The following is a 19,321-nucleotide window of genomic DNA, read 5'->3' as shown; positions in this document are numbered from 1 at the left end:
TTGCATTTCCCTGATGGCTAATGATGTTGGGCATCTTTTCATGTATTTATTGGCCATTTGTATATCTTCTTTGGAGAAATGTCTATTCAGATCTCTTGCCCATTTTAAAATTGGGTTGCCGTTTTGTTATTGAATTGTAGGATTTCTTTATTCCAGTAAGTTCCTTATTAACTATGAGATTTGCAAAATTTTTCTTCCATTCTTTGGGTGGTCTTTTCACTTATTTGATGTCCTTTAATGCATAAAAGTTTTTAAGTTTGATAATGATGTCCAATTTATCTATTTTTTCTTTTGTCACGTCTCACATTTTGAGTTCTAAGTTGCTAAAATGCAGCTTAGAACTCTAGAACAGGGGTCCCCAACCTATGGTGAATGGTATAATTATTTCATTATATGTTACAATGTAACAATACAAATAAAGTGCACAATACATGTAACAGTGCTTGGATCATCCTGAAACCATGCCTCATCCATGGAAAAATTGTCTTCCATGAGAACAGTTCCTGGTGCCAAAATGGTTGGGAAGGACCTCAGAGCTTGGTGGGGCTTTTCATATCGCCATAGAGGGGGACTTTGAGGTTTCATTCCTCCATTCCAGCCAGCAAAGTCTCCCTCTCTGAGCCAGGAGCACAGAGCCCCAGGGCACCTTCACTGGGCTCACATCCCCTCCCTCTCCTGAGGTCTACCACAATAGAGCAGCTGAAATGACAGTCTGGAAATGTCCTTTATTGTGAAAACTCAATGGCCTTTGTCTTTGGGATTTGAAATGTTCATGCAAGTGTTGGCAGCCAGGAGTTGGGAAGGAGGGGAAGAGATGGGGAGTAAACCCTGCCACTGATTTCCATAGTGAGTCATCTCAACTGTTTGTCTTGGTTTCCCACCCATAAAACAGGGAGAATACATCCATCTCCCCGTCTCTAGTGGGGGGGGGTACCATGAAGATGAATTAATCTGTATTTGTTAGAACACTTTGAGATTCTGGATTAAAGGCATTATGGAGACATAAGGTATTATTATATTAATAATAAATGATTTAATAGCAGGGTGAGGCCACTGAAGCAAATTTTGAGCTGTGGCGGGGCTGCAGCCTGGAGCTCCCTGGCCTGATACAGATTTTTATTCTCGAAGGTGAGACTGTGGGATTTTTTATGTACTCTTCAAGCTGTTTCATCTGAATTTCAGCATTGCTTTATTGAGTGCTTCCTATATGACTTTTGCAACAGGAAGATTACAATCTTTTTAGGAAATAGGCAATGTAAATGAAAACAATCAGAAACAATGCAAGACATTACAATCAAGTGCTGAATTGAAGTGTCAGAAAGAAAGCAGAAGAGGTGGGGGTTGAGTTCCCCGTTAAGACTCCCAGGTCTACCACCCACTAGCTGTGTGACCTTGCCTCAGTTTCTTTTTCTGTAACTGCAATTGTTCTTGTAAAACGCTTAGAATAATTGCTAATATATAAGTATCAAATGTTGGACCTATCTGGGCTCTTGTCAGGCTCTGCTTTTGCTGATTATGCAACTTTGGCCAGGTTGCTCTATCTCTTTGAGCCTCAGTACTCATCTGTAAGATGGGATAAGGACACCTCCTACTTCACAAGGAGGCTTGAGGACACAATGTTTGCAAAGAATGAAGCACAGGCACTATGAGGCGCCCTGGCTGAGGAGTGAGGGGTGCGCTCATAAGTGGCTTAGTTAAGCCAAGGAGCGTCTTTGGAAGCTGCAATTTTTGAGGTGGGCAGGAAGGGACCGGTAGGATTCAGGTGATCAGAAACAAAAAAAAGTGGAAGCCTGAGAACTGGAAGGCCAGAAGGGTCTGGGGCTTCTCACTTTTCCCTGCAGCTCCAAGACTGGCGGGCTCCGTACCGTAGAGCCGCAGCGGAAATTTATCTCCCACTCCCCCCACCTCCTGCAGTCTCAGCTCTCACCTACGAGGTCAGCGAGCCTGCGGCTCTCCGGCAGCGCAGAACAGACCCCCCCTCCCTGAGGAATGTGGGCCCGGCTCTCTGGGCCCGCCAGGCCCAGCGCCTACCGCTTCCTCGCAGTCAGGAGCCCGGACGGCCGACTGTCTTCGCCCGCCCCCTCCGCCGGGATCCAGTTACAAAGTCACCTGAAAGCCATTTCCTCCGGCGCCCGCCCCGCCTCGCCCCGCCCTGTAAATCACCTGGAGCTTGCATTTGTCCCAAGCAGCTTTTTTTGGTGAGGGGTGGGGGGGTTATTTTGTTTTACTGAGACCTCTATTAACTGTTTATACCCGGATATATCCAGTGGTTCTGGTATCGGTGTCCCATGTCTCCTCCCAAGGTACGGGCGATCGCGCCTAACCTGGGAGGGTTGTTCCTCTTCCGGAGTCCCACCCTGGGATTCCCTCCTCCAGGCTAGTGTTGGGACAGCATCTTTTTTTTTTTTTTTCAGGATCTTTATTGATGAAGTATTACGGGTTTTTAGATTAATGCTTTTGCTCAAAATCCAACGTGTCTGTATTGAATGTCCCTGAGCCCCGATTTCCAGGTGTGTACCTTTCCATGCGCACATGATCACATACAAAGGGCATTCTCTGTCTTTGTTTTACCAAAATGGGGTCCTCTCACCCAGGTCTGCATCTTGTTTTTCCCGCCTAACTGTGCCTTGCGGAGCTCGCTCCAAGCTATCATCTTCTTTCCGGTCAGCTTCTAGGAGGCTCGGATTTACGTCTGTGAAGGGTCACAGGGTCCGAGTTACAGCGAAGAATTCAAGACGTGCCTTTCTGATTCGGAAAAGCCGAGGTGAACTCTCTGGTAGGACCAGCACCTCCAAATCCGATCCCAAGTGGCTCCCTTGAGAAAAGCCCCCTTTGTTGGACCTGATATTCCCTGTCCGTACAACGGGGATGCTTTGGCTGTCCGGCGCCCTCTCGGAAGGCAGTGATAGCAGGTCTGTGACACCTGGTGACTCCACCACGTGCGTCTCAGTATCTTACTTTTTCCTAACAGCTACTGTTCTTGCCACGTCTCGGTATCTTAGAGCACCTAGGCTGCCCGGGAGGAGCTGGCGGCTGGCAGGACCGGCACTGCCCGGGCGCTCGCCCCACCTGCGGGCGTTAATCATTAGCCGCACCGCAGCCACGCCGCAGCCTTTACCCCCGCTCGGGCCAGCAGCGCCGCGAAGGTTCCGCGGCCCCCGCGGCTCCGCCAATTGCTGGACTGCAGCCGCGGGCCCGAGTCTCCACCCACTGGAAAAATTCCTGGTCCGCCTCTCCTCGCTCCCTCCCTCCCTCCCGCTGCAGCTCCGGCTCGGCCCCGACTTCCTGCCGGGCGCTGGGAAGCCGCGCGCGGGCTGGGGTCCCCGGGGGCCGCGCTCGCAGCTGGCCACGTCCGGGACGGCCCGGGGGCTGGCAGTGGGCGGGAGCGGCCGGCAACCTCGGCGCCTTCCGAGAGCGACTTTCAAACTCGCGCCCGCGTCGCGGCGGCACCTGGGCAGCCCCACGCGCGGTGCGTGTCCGGAGCCCGCGGCGGCGACCGCTCGGTGAGTGTCCCTCGATTCTTCCCTCTCTCCTCTGCCAGTGTGCAGCCGGCGAAGTGGCAGTGCCCGGAGTCCCGTTGGGGCCCCCGCCCTCTCGGCGCTCTGGTGCCAGCCCCCTGCTTGGTGAGGACCGGAGCGACCGAGGAGGGCCAGAGGCTGTGTTGGCTCCTCCCCGGGCGACCCCTCCCCGCTTAGGGCGAGAGCTGGAGGGTCGTGCGGAGAGACATTTTCTGTCCTTTTTGCCCCCACCCGGGAAACAAAAGGGGCGAAAGCGCCTGGTGCTTCCGAAGAGCCTCAGTTTGAAATCCAGGAAGCCCGCGAGGCTGCGCGCGGTCCTTGTGCCGAGCTGTGGGCCCGGGCAGGGTGGGCCCGTCTGCGTGAGGACGAGCCTCGGCTTCAGCGAGCCCCAGAGGCGCCCGCAGCCTGTTCCGGGTTGGTGCCGCACGGTGCTCGCTGTTGGGAATCTCAGCTACCTGTACGGGAGGGATTAGACTGGGTGCCAGAAACAGGGAGCAGATAGCACAGAGGCCACTGGCTGTCTCGACCTCGCGCACTCCTGAACTCGGTGTGGTTATTTGCACCCCACTCTAAGCCCTTTGGTTTGGAAAGCCAGGATAAGGCGTGTAAGCTTAAATTTTCAAGACGTTGTTAGAGTAGCTACTTTTACTCCTCGGGGCTACTTTTGAAAACAAAAGGAAGAATGTACTGGGAAATGGAACGGTTGGAGGCTGGAGAGGTGTGGTTTGGGGGGTGCGGTGTTAGGGGCCGCCGGAGTTTCCTCCTCCAGGTCACTTGCTAAGCTGTCGGCAGATGTAGGGGCCTGTCCCCGGCTCTGGTGCTCCCACGGGCAGCCCAGACTGCATCCATCACCTTACAGGGAACCCTGGACTGGGGGTTCCCAGGGTCTCCCCAGGCAGTGCCTTTGCACGCCTCCCAATCACATGGCCCTGGCTCAAGAAATAATAAGCCGGGAGAGTGATGACAGTCCCCAGAGGGGGAGGGGCTCCCCGCCCAGCATATCAGCTGCGTCGCCTTCTGGAAAGTGCCTTTCCCGCCCCTCATTTGCTGGACTAGGGGGTAAGGTCCTGAGTGACTGAATCCCAGCTGTCTCCAGGAGGAAACCTGGGAGTAAGAATCAAAAGGAAGTGTACACTTTCTGTTATTCACCCTCCCCTGTGGTTCTGGGCTTAACCCTGTCTGGGACGGCCTCTGCTCCGCTTTGGACGGCAGCTGTGAACAGCCCTGCTGCCTCCCTCCACCCCCACCTGGAAGGTTGGACCACTCCTTGGCTCCCTGGGTGTCTTGCCCTAGAGATGGGGCAGGGCGCTGGGGAGGAGGTAACCCTGAAGCCAATTCCTAGCTGCTGGGGGAGTGATCTGTTGAAGAGCTGCTTTGGGGCCTTTCTGCTATCTTTTTGTTAGATGTGGCAATGCAGGGAGAGTGGAATGAGCACTGTACTGGGAGTCCAGCACAGATGTTTGAGTTTTAATCCTGGCTCTACTGCCTAGCATGGAAGCTTGATTGAGTGGCTTGGGCTGCAAGGTCCCTCAGATTAGCCTGCCCCAATTTACAAGTGGAGGCAGCAGAGTCCAGAGAGGCGAGGTGATTCAGCCTGGGTCCCTATTGGCTCAGATTTCCTCACTGTTCCAACATGAACTGGCCAATTCACTTATCTTTTCTGACTCAGTTTCCACATGAATAAAGGGGGGTTACTTACTTGCTTGCTCCATGTTAAGGATCAAAGGAAGCCTTGGATGTGGAACGTATTCCGTAAACTCCTGTACAAAAAAAGGGCTCATGGTGGCTGGGTGGAGGATGGGGTGGGGTGGGGTCCATTTAAGGCTTTACAATTTATCACATATGTCCCATGTGTGCCACTAGGATATGGTAGATACCAGGAGCCAGTGGGGGAAGTTTATACCCCCGGCCTGTAGTAACTCAGCCCCAGAGTAAACATTTGCCTTACCAAATCCACAGCTATCACAGGGTCACTGTTTACACTGGAGGAGGCCAAAGGCTATGGCCTGAGGGATGAAAGGGCTTGAGGGGGAAAGGGTCTGTGCTGCAGATGGAAGGCTTGCCCCACCCTTCCACCCCCCTCTACCTACTTGCTCCCAGAACCTGTTGAAGGCTCTGGCCCCAAACCTGGGGGGCTGTGACAAGTCCAGGCTGTGCCCTGGCCTTGGAGGGTTAAGTGTGAAGCCATCTAGCTATTCTCTGTTGTGTTGGCAGTTCAGGGGACTCTGGGCATTGGGAGGGGCTATCTTCAGCTCCTCATCCGTGCCCCTCCCCCATCCCAGGCCGGCTCCCTGGCCTGGGCCACTGCTGTCCCGCCTCTCTGGCCAGCTGCACATCCACAGGCCTTTGTTCCAGGGCTGCAAGCCCGCCCCACTCCACCCTCCCTCCCCAGCAGAAGCCCTGGGGCTAGGGCCCTGGCAGCTGGAAATCACTACTTCCAGCAGGAAGGGTCTACTGGAGCCCTCAGGGGACCTGGCAGACCCTCATTTCCTCTGATCAGGCTTTTTCTCTGGCCCTCAACTCACCTCTGGCCAGATTCCCACACTGTTTTCTCATCTCTCCTTCCTTCCCCTGAATAGGTGGATCATCCTCTTTTTCTTTCTACACCCACGCCTCTAGTTCTATTTTAAAGTACCACATTCATTCACTTAACAATTGTTTATAGTTAATTGTTTATAGTTAACAATTGTTTATAGTAGGTGTTTAGCACCTACTATGTATGAATGCTAGGTGCAGGGGACACAGCAGTGAGCAAAATAGACAACAATCATTGACCTCATGGAGCTGACTTCTAGTGGGGGAAGCTGGTAATAAACAAGATAGAACATTGAAATAGCATGTTAGTGATAAGCAAAAGAAAATATATGATAGGGAAGTATGATGTGAATTGTCATGGAAGGGGTGAGATGTCGTGGAAGCCAAGGAGGCTTCCTGGAGGAAGGCACTTTTAAGGTGACGCTTGAAGGAGTTATTTCCCTTCATCTCTGATTTGCCTTCTTTGAAACCCAGTTCAGCATCCCACTGTGGCATTTAGGAGCAGGGCCTGGAGTTGGGCATGCCTGGCTTCAAATCCTGGCTTGACAGCTTACTAGCCCTGTGGCCTTTGCCTTGGTGCTGAACTCCTTTGAGCCTGAGTTTCTCACCTGTAAAATGGTTAGTCATCCTACCTACCACATGTGGCATTGTGAGAACGAACAATGAGATGACCTATGTTGAATGTTTAACAAGGCCTGTGGAGGTGTTCTGCAACCAAATTCTGCTAAAGACTCCAGGTGAAAAGCTTTTCATTTTAAGTAGTGGGCAGGAGGGGGAATTAAAGGGCCATGAAAATAGAAAACCCTAGTGAAAACTTTCTAGTTAGCCTTTCTTGCCCTACCCTATAGTGCAGATGGCTGAGGATGCGGGACTCCCAGGTGTGTGTTTGGTTGGCACGGTAGGATGACCTGGGCAGTCCTGTCCCTCCCTTGCTCTGGAATTCTCCCTGCTTCCAACCAGCCAGGATGAATCACCTTGCCCCTGGCCTCTCCACTCTGCCTCTCAGCTGGGAAGGCTGTCTGCCCCTCCCCCACCCTCCTGCAGATAAGTTGTGCTGGTGGGGGGGGGTGAGAAGCGAGGGAGAGGGGCAGGTGGCGGTTGAGCTGCCCATTTTGGGAACACCCAGAAAGGTGACAGGATTCTAATGGAGGCTCTGAGGCTGTCCCGCAAGGACTTTGAATAAGGACTCATGACATGGACTGGAATTTAAAGTAACAGAATGACAGACACAATGAGAGCTTAGGGTCAGGCCTGCCCAGCTCCAAGCTGCGTCCACCCAGCTGATCTGATGAGCAGCTTCCCCTCTCAGCTGGAACCGCGGGCCTCAAAGGGAGGGGTGTAATCTAAAATACTGCTGTCAAAGTTTGCGGTGAGCGGTTTCCTGGGGGCCCTGCGCTAGCTCCGGAAGTGAGGGATGGGCGGTGGTGGAGGGTGAGGCCCAGGGAAGTGGTCATCAGCCAGAACACCCCCCCCTTCTTCTGTACTCGCTGGGCAGCCAGTGATGAAGGAACTTTCTGGGCCTGCCAGTTGGTGCTTGGAGACGGGGTAAAGCTAGATACAGTCTGGCCTGGGAGGAAGTTGCGAAGAGGACCCTGAACAGCCAGCCCCAGGCATGTTTTTGATGTTGGGTGACGTCAGGAGAAAGAACACAGACTGGGTCGACTAATCTGTGGATCTGCCGGAGGCCCACCTGGAGACGCTGGTAGCCCCTCTGGATGTCCGCTGTGGGGAATAATGACTGGGTCCCTTCCCTTTTATTTTGGGTGGAAGCTCCCTCGATGGGGGCAGGAACTGGGTGTGACTCATCTTTGTTCCCACATAGCCTCCAGGACTGTCAAAGTGTGATCCACAGGGCGTGACTGGCTTGTGCTGGGTCCCACCCTGACAGTAATCTGGGCTTGGTGGTCTCATCCCCTTCAGCTTTTCTTCCATGGGATTAGGGAGAGAAAGCAGTGGTAGGGTGAAATCCAGCACTGGGTGCTCTGTTGCCGTCTGGGAATGCAAAGCTAAAGGGAGAACCGGGCTTTTAAGGTTTTCTCGGCTGGCCTTTGGGGAGGGAGCCATGATTTAAGCTCAAGGAACGGGTTTTTCTTTTTTTATTTTTTTTTAATTTTTTTTTTTTTCATCACGAGTTGTAGCAAGTAAAGGAACGGGTTTTTATGGACTCCCAAACACCCAACCTGAGCAAGTTGGGTGGACACTAGTGGACACAGTGGTGGCTGTGCATGAACCTTTTGTGAAATGCAGTTTGAGCCACCTGGGAGTTGCACTGATTATTGCTAGAGTCTGAGTTGAGAAGGGAAGGGATAGCTGCAAGAGGAGTGAAGTCTTTTGACCTTGGTAACTGGATCCTAAGAGGAAATAGGGGTTCTGCAGGTACTGGAAGCTCTTAAAACTCATCTCCCTTACACCCCAGTGTGACTGTGTGAGTGCTCTTGAGCAACAGACAACAAGTATTTATTGAAAGGAAAAGGGAACCAGTATTCATGCACCTCTATTCATCCAGCTCATTGCTACATCCCCAGTGCCTGTTGTGGAGTAGGATTCCAGTAAATATTTGTCCAATAAGTAAAACCCTATTGTGTGATGAAACCTTAGGAATTCAAAAAATTTTCACACTCTTTTCTATTCTTGTCTGAGAATGTCCAGAACATAACGATTCTAAGAAGGTCACCTGTGGTCAGCTGTGCTGACAGTGAGGGAGGAAGCCCTGTATTCCTACAGCCTGCAAAGTGTAAGGGTACCTGGAGTCATTGGGACTAGTCTTCCGAGGCATGCAAGTTGAACCCAAAGTGGACAGCAAGGTGTGCTTAGAGCTTTGGGTAGAGTTCATTCATCCTGTAATACGCTCCATTATATCCCATAACACTTCTCTCCTAAAATTCTCTTCTGAACTCAGCCACCCAGCAGTCTTGCTTATTTGCATGTAGCCTGGAAGGACAAGGACTCAAGTTCCTACATTTTTTTCATACCAGCCTCCTCAGACCCTGTTAAACTTTTGCACATTAGCTGTGTCATCCTATTTCCAAGCGCATAAGAAGCAGCAAATGAATGAGGATAAAGGAACCAGCATAGAGGGGGAAAATGACCATAGTGCAGAACTGGCAAGAAGAGCAGACTGAGATCAAAATGCTGGGAAAAGCCAGCGCTAGCAGAAGAGCTGGGGGGCCATTCTTTGTTGGGGGGAATGGTTTGGCACACCTTGGACCTCTGGCTGGGGATCATCAGTTTGATAATTGATGCTTGGCTGGTAATTGTGACCCTGAGTCATCAAGAAAAGGTTAAATTACATTCCCTTGTCTCTGCTAAGGAAGATAGGGAAGTGTGTAACAGATTTTTAAAAGATTCCCAGTCAGTTGGCTAAAATTTTAAGTGTTGATGCTTAGGGAATAACATCACTGATCCTTTCAACAAGGCAAAGTAAGTGGTGTTACCCCTGGTCCCCCCAGATAAGGAAACTGAGTGCCCACAAGGTTGGGTAACTTGTCTAGGATCATTCAGCTGATACTTGACAGGGATGATTGAAGTGCTCTTAGCTCTAAGCCAGATTGTTTCAAAACTTTGCACACTCTTGACAATGTGGCTTTTTGGACAGCTCCCTGTCCACGGGGGGTCCAGCTGGCCCAGGTAGGACTGTGTTACAGTAGAGCTGTGGGATGGGCCCAGTCTTAATTCAGCTCCACCCAAGCAGATTGCCAGTTACTCCAGTGAAAACAAGAGTGCTTTCAGTGCATTTACATTTTAAGCACCTACCTGGGTGCCACATAGCACTTTCTGAGGCTGGAAAATGACAGGGAGGAGTTGCGATTTCAAAAATCCCAGGGCTCCTTCCATGAGGAGCTTTGTTCCTTTGTTTGGGTCTGGATGCTGCCCAAAGATGCTGTGCTGTGCAATGCGGTCTTGGTGCTGGTTGTTCCAGCTGGTTTGCAGGGTGGCTGGGCCTGTCCCTGTGCAGAAACCACTACCCCATGTTCCAACCTGGCAGATCTGGCAAATGTTAATTTTATCATACTTCTTTCTTTTCTTTCTTTCTTTTTTTTTTTTTTTTGAGACAGAGTCTCACTGTGTTGCCGGGGCTAGAGTGTCATGGCATCAGCCTAGCTGACAGCAACCTCAAACTCCTGGGCTCAAGCAATCCTACTGCCTCAGCCTCCCCACTAGCTGGGACTACAGGCATGCGCCACCATGCCTGGCTAATTTTTCTATATATTTTTAGTTGTCCAATTAATTTCTTTCTATTTTCAGTAGAGACGGGGTCTCGCTCTTGCTCAAGCTGGTTTCGAACTCCTGACATCGAGCAATCCGACCGCCTTGGCCTTCCAGAGTGCTAGGATTACAGGCGTGAGCCACTGCGCCCAGCCTCTTTATATATTTTTAATTTATAGCTTTATTAAGATATATTTCATGTATCTTAAAATTCACCTATGTAAAGTGTATAGTTCATTCATTGGTTTTTAGTATATTCAGAGTTGTGCAACTGTGTAATTTGTAATGTACACTATGTAATTTAAAACATTTTTATGACCCCCAAAAGAAACCCTATATCCATTAGCAATCATTTCCCATTTTCCATTTCCCCCAGCCCGAGGCAACCACTAATGTACTTTCTCTCTAAACTTGCCTAGTTTTGACATTTCATATAAATTGGATCATATAATATATAATCTTTTATGATTAGCTTCTTTCACTTAGCCTGATGTTTTTAAGGTTCAATCATTTTTAGCATGTATTGGTACTTCATTCTTTTTTTATTTCAAAATACTAAGTGGGTACAAATGTTTTAGGTTAAATGGATTATTTTTATAATGCTTGCGTCCTGGCTATAGGTGTCTCTGTCACCCAAATAGTGTTCATAGTACCAATTAGGTTGGTTTAGTCCCCTCTTGGCCTCCCTCCTCCCCCCATTGCTTTCCACTGAGTTTTACTTCCCTCTGTGCATTGTGTGCTCATCGGTTAGTTCCAATTTAATAGTGAGTACATGTGTGGTTGTTTTTCCATTCCTATGATACTTAGGAAAATGGTCTCCAGTTCCATCCAGATTGTTGCAAAAGGTATTAATTCATCTTTTTTATAGCTGAGTAGTACTCCATGGTATACACACACTACATTTTATTAACCCATGCATGAATTGATGGGCACTTGGGTTGATTCCACATCTTTGCAATTGTGAATTGTGCTGCAATAAACATTCTTTTTGAGACAGAGTCTCACTCTGTTGCCCTGGCTAGAGTGAGTGCCATGGCATCAGCCTAGCTCACAGCAACCTCAAACTCCTGGGCTCAAGCGATCCTTCTGCCTCAGCCTCCCGAGTAGCTGGGACTATAGGCATGTGCCACCATGCCCGGCTAATTTTTTCTATATATTTTTAGTTGTCCAATTAATTTCTTTCTATTTTTAATAGAGATGGGGTCTCGCTTGTGCTAAGGCTGGTTTCGAACTCCTGACCTTGAGCAATCCTCCTGCCTCAGCCTCCCAGAGTGCTAGGATTACAGGCATGAGCCACCATGCCTGGCCAAGTGTTCCTTTCTCTCTGCCTCCACACCAGCATCTGTTGTTTTGGACTTTTTAATAAAAGCCATTCTAACTGGGGTAAGGTGATATCTCATTGTGGTTTTAAGTACTTCATTCTTTTTTATTGTTAAATAATATTCCATTGTATGGATATACTGCATTTTGTTTATCCATCAGCTGATGAATAGCTGAGTTGTTTCTACTTTTTGGCTATTAATAATAGGGAAAAGTCCCCGGCCAGGGGCCCTGAGGCAAAATCCACTACTGATTGGATACATGTGAAGCTTACAGCTGATCCTACTAATCCCACCGTTAATTGGATATTGGTTGTGTGTAACCCCAAGAAGTGTATAAAACTGGAGAGAAATAAGGAAGCAGTGCTCAGAATTTGGTGGTATGCCCCTGTGAGCCTGCCGGTGAAATAAAGCTGATTCTCCGACCCTCTATGTGCTGCTGGGTTCTTTCCCTAGTTAATCGCTGGTCACTTGCTACAACATTATCAATCCTTGTGACGTGTGATATGGACATTCAGGTGCAATCAGAGAAAAATGTTGGATTTTGTCAAATGTTTTTTCTGGGTCTATTGAAATGATCAGGTGGTCTTTGTACTTTGTTCTATTATCATCTTGAATTATATTAATTGATTTTTAGATATTAACCTGATCTTGCATTTCTAGGATAAATCCCACTTGGTCATAATGTATATTCCTTTTTGTATGTTGCTAGATTCAATTTGTTAGTATTTTGTTGAAGATTTTTGTGTCCATATTCATAAGAGATATTGTATTGTAGCTTTCTTTTCTGTGATGTCTTTTCTGGCCTTGAGTTGGGAAGTGTTTCCTGATCTATTTTGGGGGATGAATTTGTGAATTGGTATTAGTTCTTCTTTAAACATTTGGTAGACTTCACAAGGGAAACCATCTAGTCCTGGGCTTTTTTTTCATTGGAGTTTAAAAAGTACTAACTCAATTTCTTATTCAGATTTTCTATTTCTTTCTAAGTCAGTCAGTGGTTTGTGTCATTCTAAGAATTTGTCTGTTTCATCCAAGTTATCTAATTCATTGTCATATAGTTCATGACATTTCCTTATAATCCTTTAAGATATTCTTTCCTCCCCTCCCCCCCCCTTTTTTTTGTCTTGTGGTTTTCTGCATTTATCTAAATGTGGACTTCTTTTAAATTTAACTTGATGTGTGCCTTTAATTTGAGGACTAATGTCTATCTTTAGTTTTGGAAAACTCATATACATTATCTCTTTGAAAGTTGTATCTCCCCCATTCTTTCCTTTTTCTTCTTTGTGGACTTTTAAGTCTCTTAATGTTCGTACTTTCTATCTTATTTCTTTGAACTGAGTTCAGGATGATTTCTCCAATTTATCTTTCATTTCACTAATTCTTTCCTTTGCTGGGTTTAATTTTCTACTTAACCTAGCTATTGACTTTTAAATTTCAATACCATATGTCACACATTCATTTAGTACTTTTTCCAACTGGCCTGTTTCTTCCCTGCTCATACTATCTTGTTCTTTTTTTAATGGTTTTTTTATTTAAAGTCTTTTACAGATGTTTTCTTTTATCTCTAGTTCTTTGAGTGCCAGTTCCATTTTCTGACTCCCTTGTGATGGTTTGTTTTCTCAGGCACTTTTGGAAGTATGTACTTATTGGTGATGATGTCTGGGACATATCAAACATGTGAGTGGATGGCTAAGGCGGGGTAGAGGAAAAGATTATTGGAAGGCTCATCCCACAGGGCTTTGCACGTCTGGCTGCTGCTTATCCTACAAGTCTCTCTCAGGAGTCACGTCCTTAAAGCCTTCCCAGGCATCCCTACCTAGTGAAGTTCCCATCCTCCAGTCACATTGCTTTCTCCACTCTCCAGAAATATATTAGTTGTTTGTCTACCTTTTTGTGGCCTCCTTCCCCACTGGAATGTAAGCTCCAGGAGAGCAAGGATTCGTGTTAGTCACTGCTGTAACCCGTGTCTGGCATATGGTTTATACTGTCAATCAATATGAGTGAGTTTTGTGTAGTCTTCTTTTCAGATAGAAAGTCTTCTCAACCCTGATTCTGGAGCTTTTTCATCTGGGCTGGGTATGACCAGGAGCAGAGAAGAGGTGAACAGCTTGGCCTTCCACTCCCAAACCTTCCGCTGGTTGTGCCTTTTTCCTCCCATCGTAAGAGCCCCCAGAATCCCATCCACTGTATGTGCATCAGCCTTCCTCTCTGGCACATTTTTTGCACAGCTCTCAGAAGTAGAGATTTAAATGCCAAAAGACCTGGGGAAAAAAAGAGCACAAAACCCTGGAAGACCTGGTTCTTACCTTTAGGAGCCTGTAATTGCATTAAAAGGACGGAGGACTCACAGAAAGCAGTTTAGGATAGTTGCCACTCACTGAGCTGCGGGGCAGATTAGCACCCCTGCTGTGAGACTATGTGGCTGGGGGGTGGAAAGGATGGCCTCTGTCTCCGGGTTGCCTTGTGCTGTTCATATGTGGTTTCTGGAGGCATCTACAGGTGAGTTATGAATTCCCAGGTGGCCCCACAGTCTAGGAACTTGTTCTGAGCAAAGCGTTACTTGTATAAGGGTAAAAGGTGCACGAGAATATTCTCATGCGGGGCAGGGCTGGGGGGAAGGTGGGCTGAGTGATGGTGTCTTTGACTCGGTCTCTTGGGTGCCATGGGAGGCGGTGTGGCACAGGAATCAGGGACTCACGCAAAGCCCGTCTTTCCCACTTACCCAACTGTGGGGCCCTGTTAAGATTACATAGAGAATGCGTTTAGCACGATGTCTGGTACACCCTCATAAATGTTCACTGAGATTATTTCAGTCTGGCATTTTGGGAACCACTTGTGCCTCAGTTTCCCGATCTCTAAAACAGGGATAATAATACCTGAGGCCCACCTGCCCTTCCCCGCCCCCCTGCTGTTGTGAGGACCGAAGGGTTAATATCCTCAGGCTTCGAGGGCCTGGGATGGGGGAGGTGCTGCATAAATGGAGTATTGTTGTGCTGGTGAATGATCTGGCTTTGTTCTTGAGTCTTCAGAATTTGACTTCCTGCAGTTAGTATCCCAGTGCTTAATTGCTGGAGATATTTGCACCTCCTCAGCTGGTGGCACTCACCTCCTGGGCTTATAGCCAGGGCCCTCACCTAGCAGGGACCTGCTGAGTGGTGGTGGGAAGCTGCACTTCCTGTGCTAGGGGCCCCCAGAAACCAGGAATGAGAGAAATGCAGAAAGTATGACCCACACGCGGAACTGGTTCTGAATAGGACGTTTATTGACGAGGTTTTGCAGGAGGCGGCGGGCGCTTTAATTCCCGAGGCAGTTGGTGGCAGCTTGCTGCTCTCCCCAGGCCTGTTAACTGCTCTGCTGCCGGTGCTGGGGAGAATGCAGCTTCCCGGCCCCTTGCTGCCCTCCTGGTGCTTGGATGGGAGCCCTTTTAAGGAAAGCGGTAGGTACCTGGCTAGGCCAGGCCAGGGACCTCGAGGGGGGTGTGATGGGGACTCTTTCAACTCTGGGCCTTCAGGCCTTGCCAGACTCCCCCCAGGAAACCTGGCCAGCCACAGATTTGGGGGCAAAAGGCAGGTTTTTCCTGTGGGGTTCAGAAACTGAGGACCATAACGGGAGCAGGTGTGGGAGAGTTGCTCCTTTCTTACCTGGTGCTTCCAGTGGCCTTGTCATGTGGCTGGGTGATTGCAAGACACTCTTGTTTTCTTTTCGGAGGTGACCTCGAGTAGTTCTGTGAGGGGGCATCAGAGGGTCTTGAACATGCAAAGTTGGTGGTTAGAGAAGGTTGTGTAGGACCCTGTACACGCGTGTGTGCACCCCCATGGAAAAGCAGAGTTAATTTCCTACTTCTTCCTGGAGTTTCCTTTTCCCAGGATCCACAGAGGGTGGTTGCTTTGGATCAAATCAAGCAGCAGCTGGTAGAGCAGGTGAAAGGAGGTACTTCCTGTACTCCCCCCCCCCCCCCAGCCGTGGACAGTGGGCATGGGGCGTAAGGTGATCTTGGCAAATCATTGCCCTGACTTGGCTATTTCTTTCAACCCTGAATCAAGGCCTCACTTTTCCAGGGGTAGAGTCTGCTGCCAGGCTGAGCCTCTCCATGTGTCTGTACCCCAGCGTCTGGGGCTTGGTGACGCTGAGTTCTGGTCCATGTACCCTCTCAGCAGAGGGAGGAAGCTCCTCTGCTCTAGCCAGGAACTGGTTGGATGAGTTTCTGAGGCCTCTCTAGAGAGGCCCCTGGGAAGGGGAGGCAGGGGGTGTGGGGGATGGGCGCTGGTGCTGTGGTTGGAGAGGGGCCTCTGGGAGGGAGACCTGCTGACTGAAGGGCTGGCTGCTTTGAGTCTGTACACTCGTGTGTGAGCCCTTACGGTCTGCCTTGGAAAACCCATTTTCCTAACTTCTCTGGGCCAGGCAGTAGGCCTAAGGTCAGAGCCCAGGGCAAAGAAGAGGAGGTGGTCCTTGGAGCTCTTCTCTTGTTGCAGTACCTGTGAGGAAGAGGCCTGAGGGCTGGGAAGGTCACGGGTGGTGGGGATGGGGGGGAGTGGGAGAGGGGTGGTGTCTAACCAACTGTAGCTGTTCTAGAAAGGGGCTGTTCACCTTTACAAACCTTTCTCAGTCTGAAAGCTCATGCTTGGAGTTGGACGGAAGGTGTTTGGAGGAGCCACTCTGTTGGCACCTTGGCCCCTAATTCTGATGTCCTTGGGGAGGGAAAGTGAGAATTTGGGGAAGGAAAAAACCCTCTTCCGGCCCAGTTAAGCTGCTGGCCTGAAATCCCAATGGGAGATTCCAGTGAAGACTTGGAATCTCAGTTTTCTAGGGCAGGTGTTAACCTCCTTGCTCTTACAAGCAATTGATTTATGTGTAGCTTCATATCCCCTCATTTATTTTGGGCCTCACATCTTCCCCCTACATGTGGGTTGCAATAGGTCTGGTTCCTGTTTCTAGCCAAGGTGCCCTCGGTTTCTCTCTCTCCTCCTTTTTTTTTTTTTTTTTTTTTTTTTTCAGCAGGTCAATATGCTGTATCTCTCTCCTCCTTGAAGTGATTTGTGGACAGTCAGCACCTTCCTGGGTCTCTGCATTCTTCTTGAACACTCCTTGGTTCTGTGGATACCTGTAGCCACAGCCTCACACTGGGGGTTTGGACCTTTTTAGGGCTCATTCTCATACCTCATCTCATGGGGCCCCGTTTCTAGCTGTCCCGGTAGTTGTTCTTCCAGACCCGGCTTGGATGCGTCCTTTCCCACAAAGCCACATGGATCCCTTCAGTCTGCCGTGGCCTGCTTCCCAGCATGGCCTCTTGTTGCCAGACACCCAGATCCTTGGGTGGTCTGGGTCCTGGCGGGAGTCAGCTGTCCCTTACGCTCTCCTTTGACTTCAGACACCCTCAGCTCTCTTCACCTGGCAAAAGCTTACTCACATTCATGACTCAGCTGAAATGTCACCTCCTCCTAGAAAGCTTCCTAGTCCCCTCAGGTAGCACTAGCTTCTCCCTCTCCTGTTAGCATAGTTTACTTATTGTACTTGTGTACTAGCACTTAAGGCATTGTGTAGTGAGGATTCTAATTATATGGCTGTTTTTCTTTCTGGAGCCTAAGTTACTCAAAGACGGGGGCAATGTCTTATTCATGTCAGCATCCCCAGGGCCTGAGCATCATGCTCACAGGTGTTGAAGAAATTCCAAACCTGGAGGCCGTTGTGAGCTCCATACTGCTGCTGCCTGCACACTCTACCTCCTCTGTGATGGCTGCGCTTGTCTAGTTTCTCCTAACAGAATACAAGCTCTTGAGGGCTGCCTCTGTGTGTGATTCATCATGTATCTCCCATTAGGCTGCCCTGATGTCTTTGTGCAGAGTAGGTGCTTGATAAAATACTTGTTGAGTGAATGGATTCCGAAGTTCCGCAACTTAGGAAAGATAACCAGTGTTACCCCCAAATTAAAGAAGCGCTATCGAGGCACACAGCGTTCGCTCACTTATCCACCGTGGTTAGGAGCAGAGCTAGGGTAGTTTGGAGGAGTGCTGGCCGTAATCCCCAGGCTCTTTCATACACATGCTTCTGCTTTCCTGCTTTTTTTTTATATTCCCTGTGACTTTGGAAACGGGTGAACACCAGGGCCTTTCCCAGCAAGGGTCCTTTGCTGCTTTGTCTTACGCCCTGGCTCTCCCAGACATCTACCCTAAAGCTAGATTTAGAACCCAAGGACCAGTGTCAAGGTTGGTTTTTCTTGGTCACTAATATGTGCTTTTGTTCTCTCAAGTTACCTTAACTTCCTGAGGTTCCTACATGGCTCTGTTCCTCTGCAGCTCCTAGCAGTACACGCCACGATCTCGTCCCGGGAAACCCTGAGGAATGTGCCCTGCCTGCTTGAGCAACGGGACTCTGACTCATTTATACTTCACTTTGTGGTTTGGCCTGTTGGGTACCAGGATCAGCTCTTTCCTTTCCGGCTAAATTGCTCTGTGTCTGCCCTTGTAAGATCACGGTCCACAGTGATGTTGGAATCCTGGAAGATGGATAAGCACAGGCTTGGTGATGGGAGGGTTAGGTCATGCTGGGTCCCCAAATCTAACTTGTACCTTTGTTATTAATTTAAGATGTAGGCCAAAAATTTGAGGTATAAGTCAGAAAAATCTCTTGTCCTGGTGCTTGTGAAATAAGTAAGTGATTCCTCCATCATCATCACCACCACCGTCACCATTCTTGGTGGGCTTCCCATGTGTCAGATGTATGGCTTGCTTTTGTATATCATCTAAACCCTGGAGACAACCCAGGGAGGTTGGCACTGTTACTGTGCCCATTTTGCCTATGAGCAACTTGAAGCTTCGGTCAACTGACTGGCCTAAGGCCACATAATACAGCCAGGAAAGTGGAGGACCTGGAATTCGAACAGGTCTGCCTGTGCATGAGTTTACAGCATTTAACCTCCGTGGGCCCCCATTGCGTGCCTGCATCTTCCCTTCTCTGCTGAGAAAGCAGAGGGACCTGATGAAGCCCCTCTGTTTCCACTTGGTTCCCACTGAGATTCAACAGTGCCTTGGAACCTGACTTGTAATAAATGCTGTAGCTCTGAGGGTGTGGCTCTTTCTTCCTCCTTTTGCAGCTGCCTCCCCCATGCCATCCCTGCCCCCACTATCCTAGAGGCCTCAAACTTGTAGCCTGTTAAGTAGGGGTAGGGCCACCAAGATGGCTAGTTTGCAGGGCTTGGTCCCTGAATTTTGCTGGTAAGTAGCAGTGGTCCTGTGAAACCTTTTGACCTAGAGGTGAGAAGGGTAAGGCCTCTGGGAACTTTGGATCTGTGATTTCCAGGGGTAATTTCTAGCACCGCCTTTTAGGGCTTTCTTTGGCTGCTCCCTTTTCTGGGGACAGTATGTTATTTCCCTGAAGAGTGACAAGTTGTGCTGGAAGCTACGTTGACCTACCCTGGCTGTGAGCAGTTTGTAATCAACAGTAATTGCCCTCACGTGGCTTTAGTATATGTTTCCATGAACCTTCCTAGTGGACTGCTTTTCCTGGGGTATTTGTAGGGGGACCTTATTATCTCAGACCCCTTTCCAAACTTGGGCACTTTCCCCTTCCTCCCAGTCCCTTGCGGCTGGTCACTTAGTATGTGGCACAGCAGGGCAGCTGTGCCCTGCCCTAGCCTCTTATCTGGGGCCATGTAGGAGGGGACTGCCGGGGTGAATGAGCAGTCACAGATCCTGGTGCTTCTTGGCTGATTGGAAACTGGCTAGCAGTGACTAATGTGGAAACTCA

General features: G+C 49.2%; 2 protein-coding genes across 11 annotated transcripts in view; both read left to right on the top strand.

The window, feature by feature from the left end:
- Positions 1 to 2,868: 2,868 nt before the first annotated feature.
- Positions 2,869 to 11,378, top strand: LOC142871533 (uncharacterized). The gene is given in 2 exon segments (XM_076004617.1): positions 2,869 to 3,273; positions 3,275 to 11,378. Coding segments are annotated over 2 exon segments (1,122 nt in total). The 3' UTR covers positions 3,992 to 11,378.
- The window catches only part of PLEKHG3 (pleckstrin homology and RhoGEF domain containing G3), a 37,170-nt gene continuing 21,225 nt past the window's right edge, over positions 3,377 to 19,321 (top strand). For all 10 annotated transcript variants that reach the window (XM_012777724.2, XM_076003963.1, XM_076003966.1 and 7 more), the window contains exon 1: positions 3,377 to 3,503. The gene's annotated coding sequence lies outside the window, so the exon portion shown is untranslated. The remainder of the gene's footprint in view (positions 3,504 to 19,321) is intronic.

This window comes from Microcebus murinus, chromosome 6 (genome assembly GCF_040939455.1).
Source record: "Microcebus murinus isolate Inina chromosome 6, M.murinus_Inina_mat1.0, whole genome shotgun sequence".
NCBI classification, from domain to species: Eukaryota; Metazoa; Chordata; class Mammalia; order Primates; family Cheirogaleidae; genus Microcebus; species Microcebus murinus.
The sequence above is the reverse complement of the archived record's forward strand: the minus strand, read 5'-3'. Positions and strand labels throughout refer to the sequence as shown.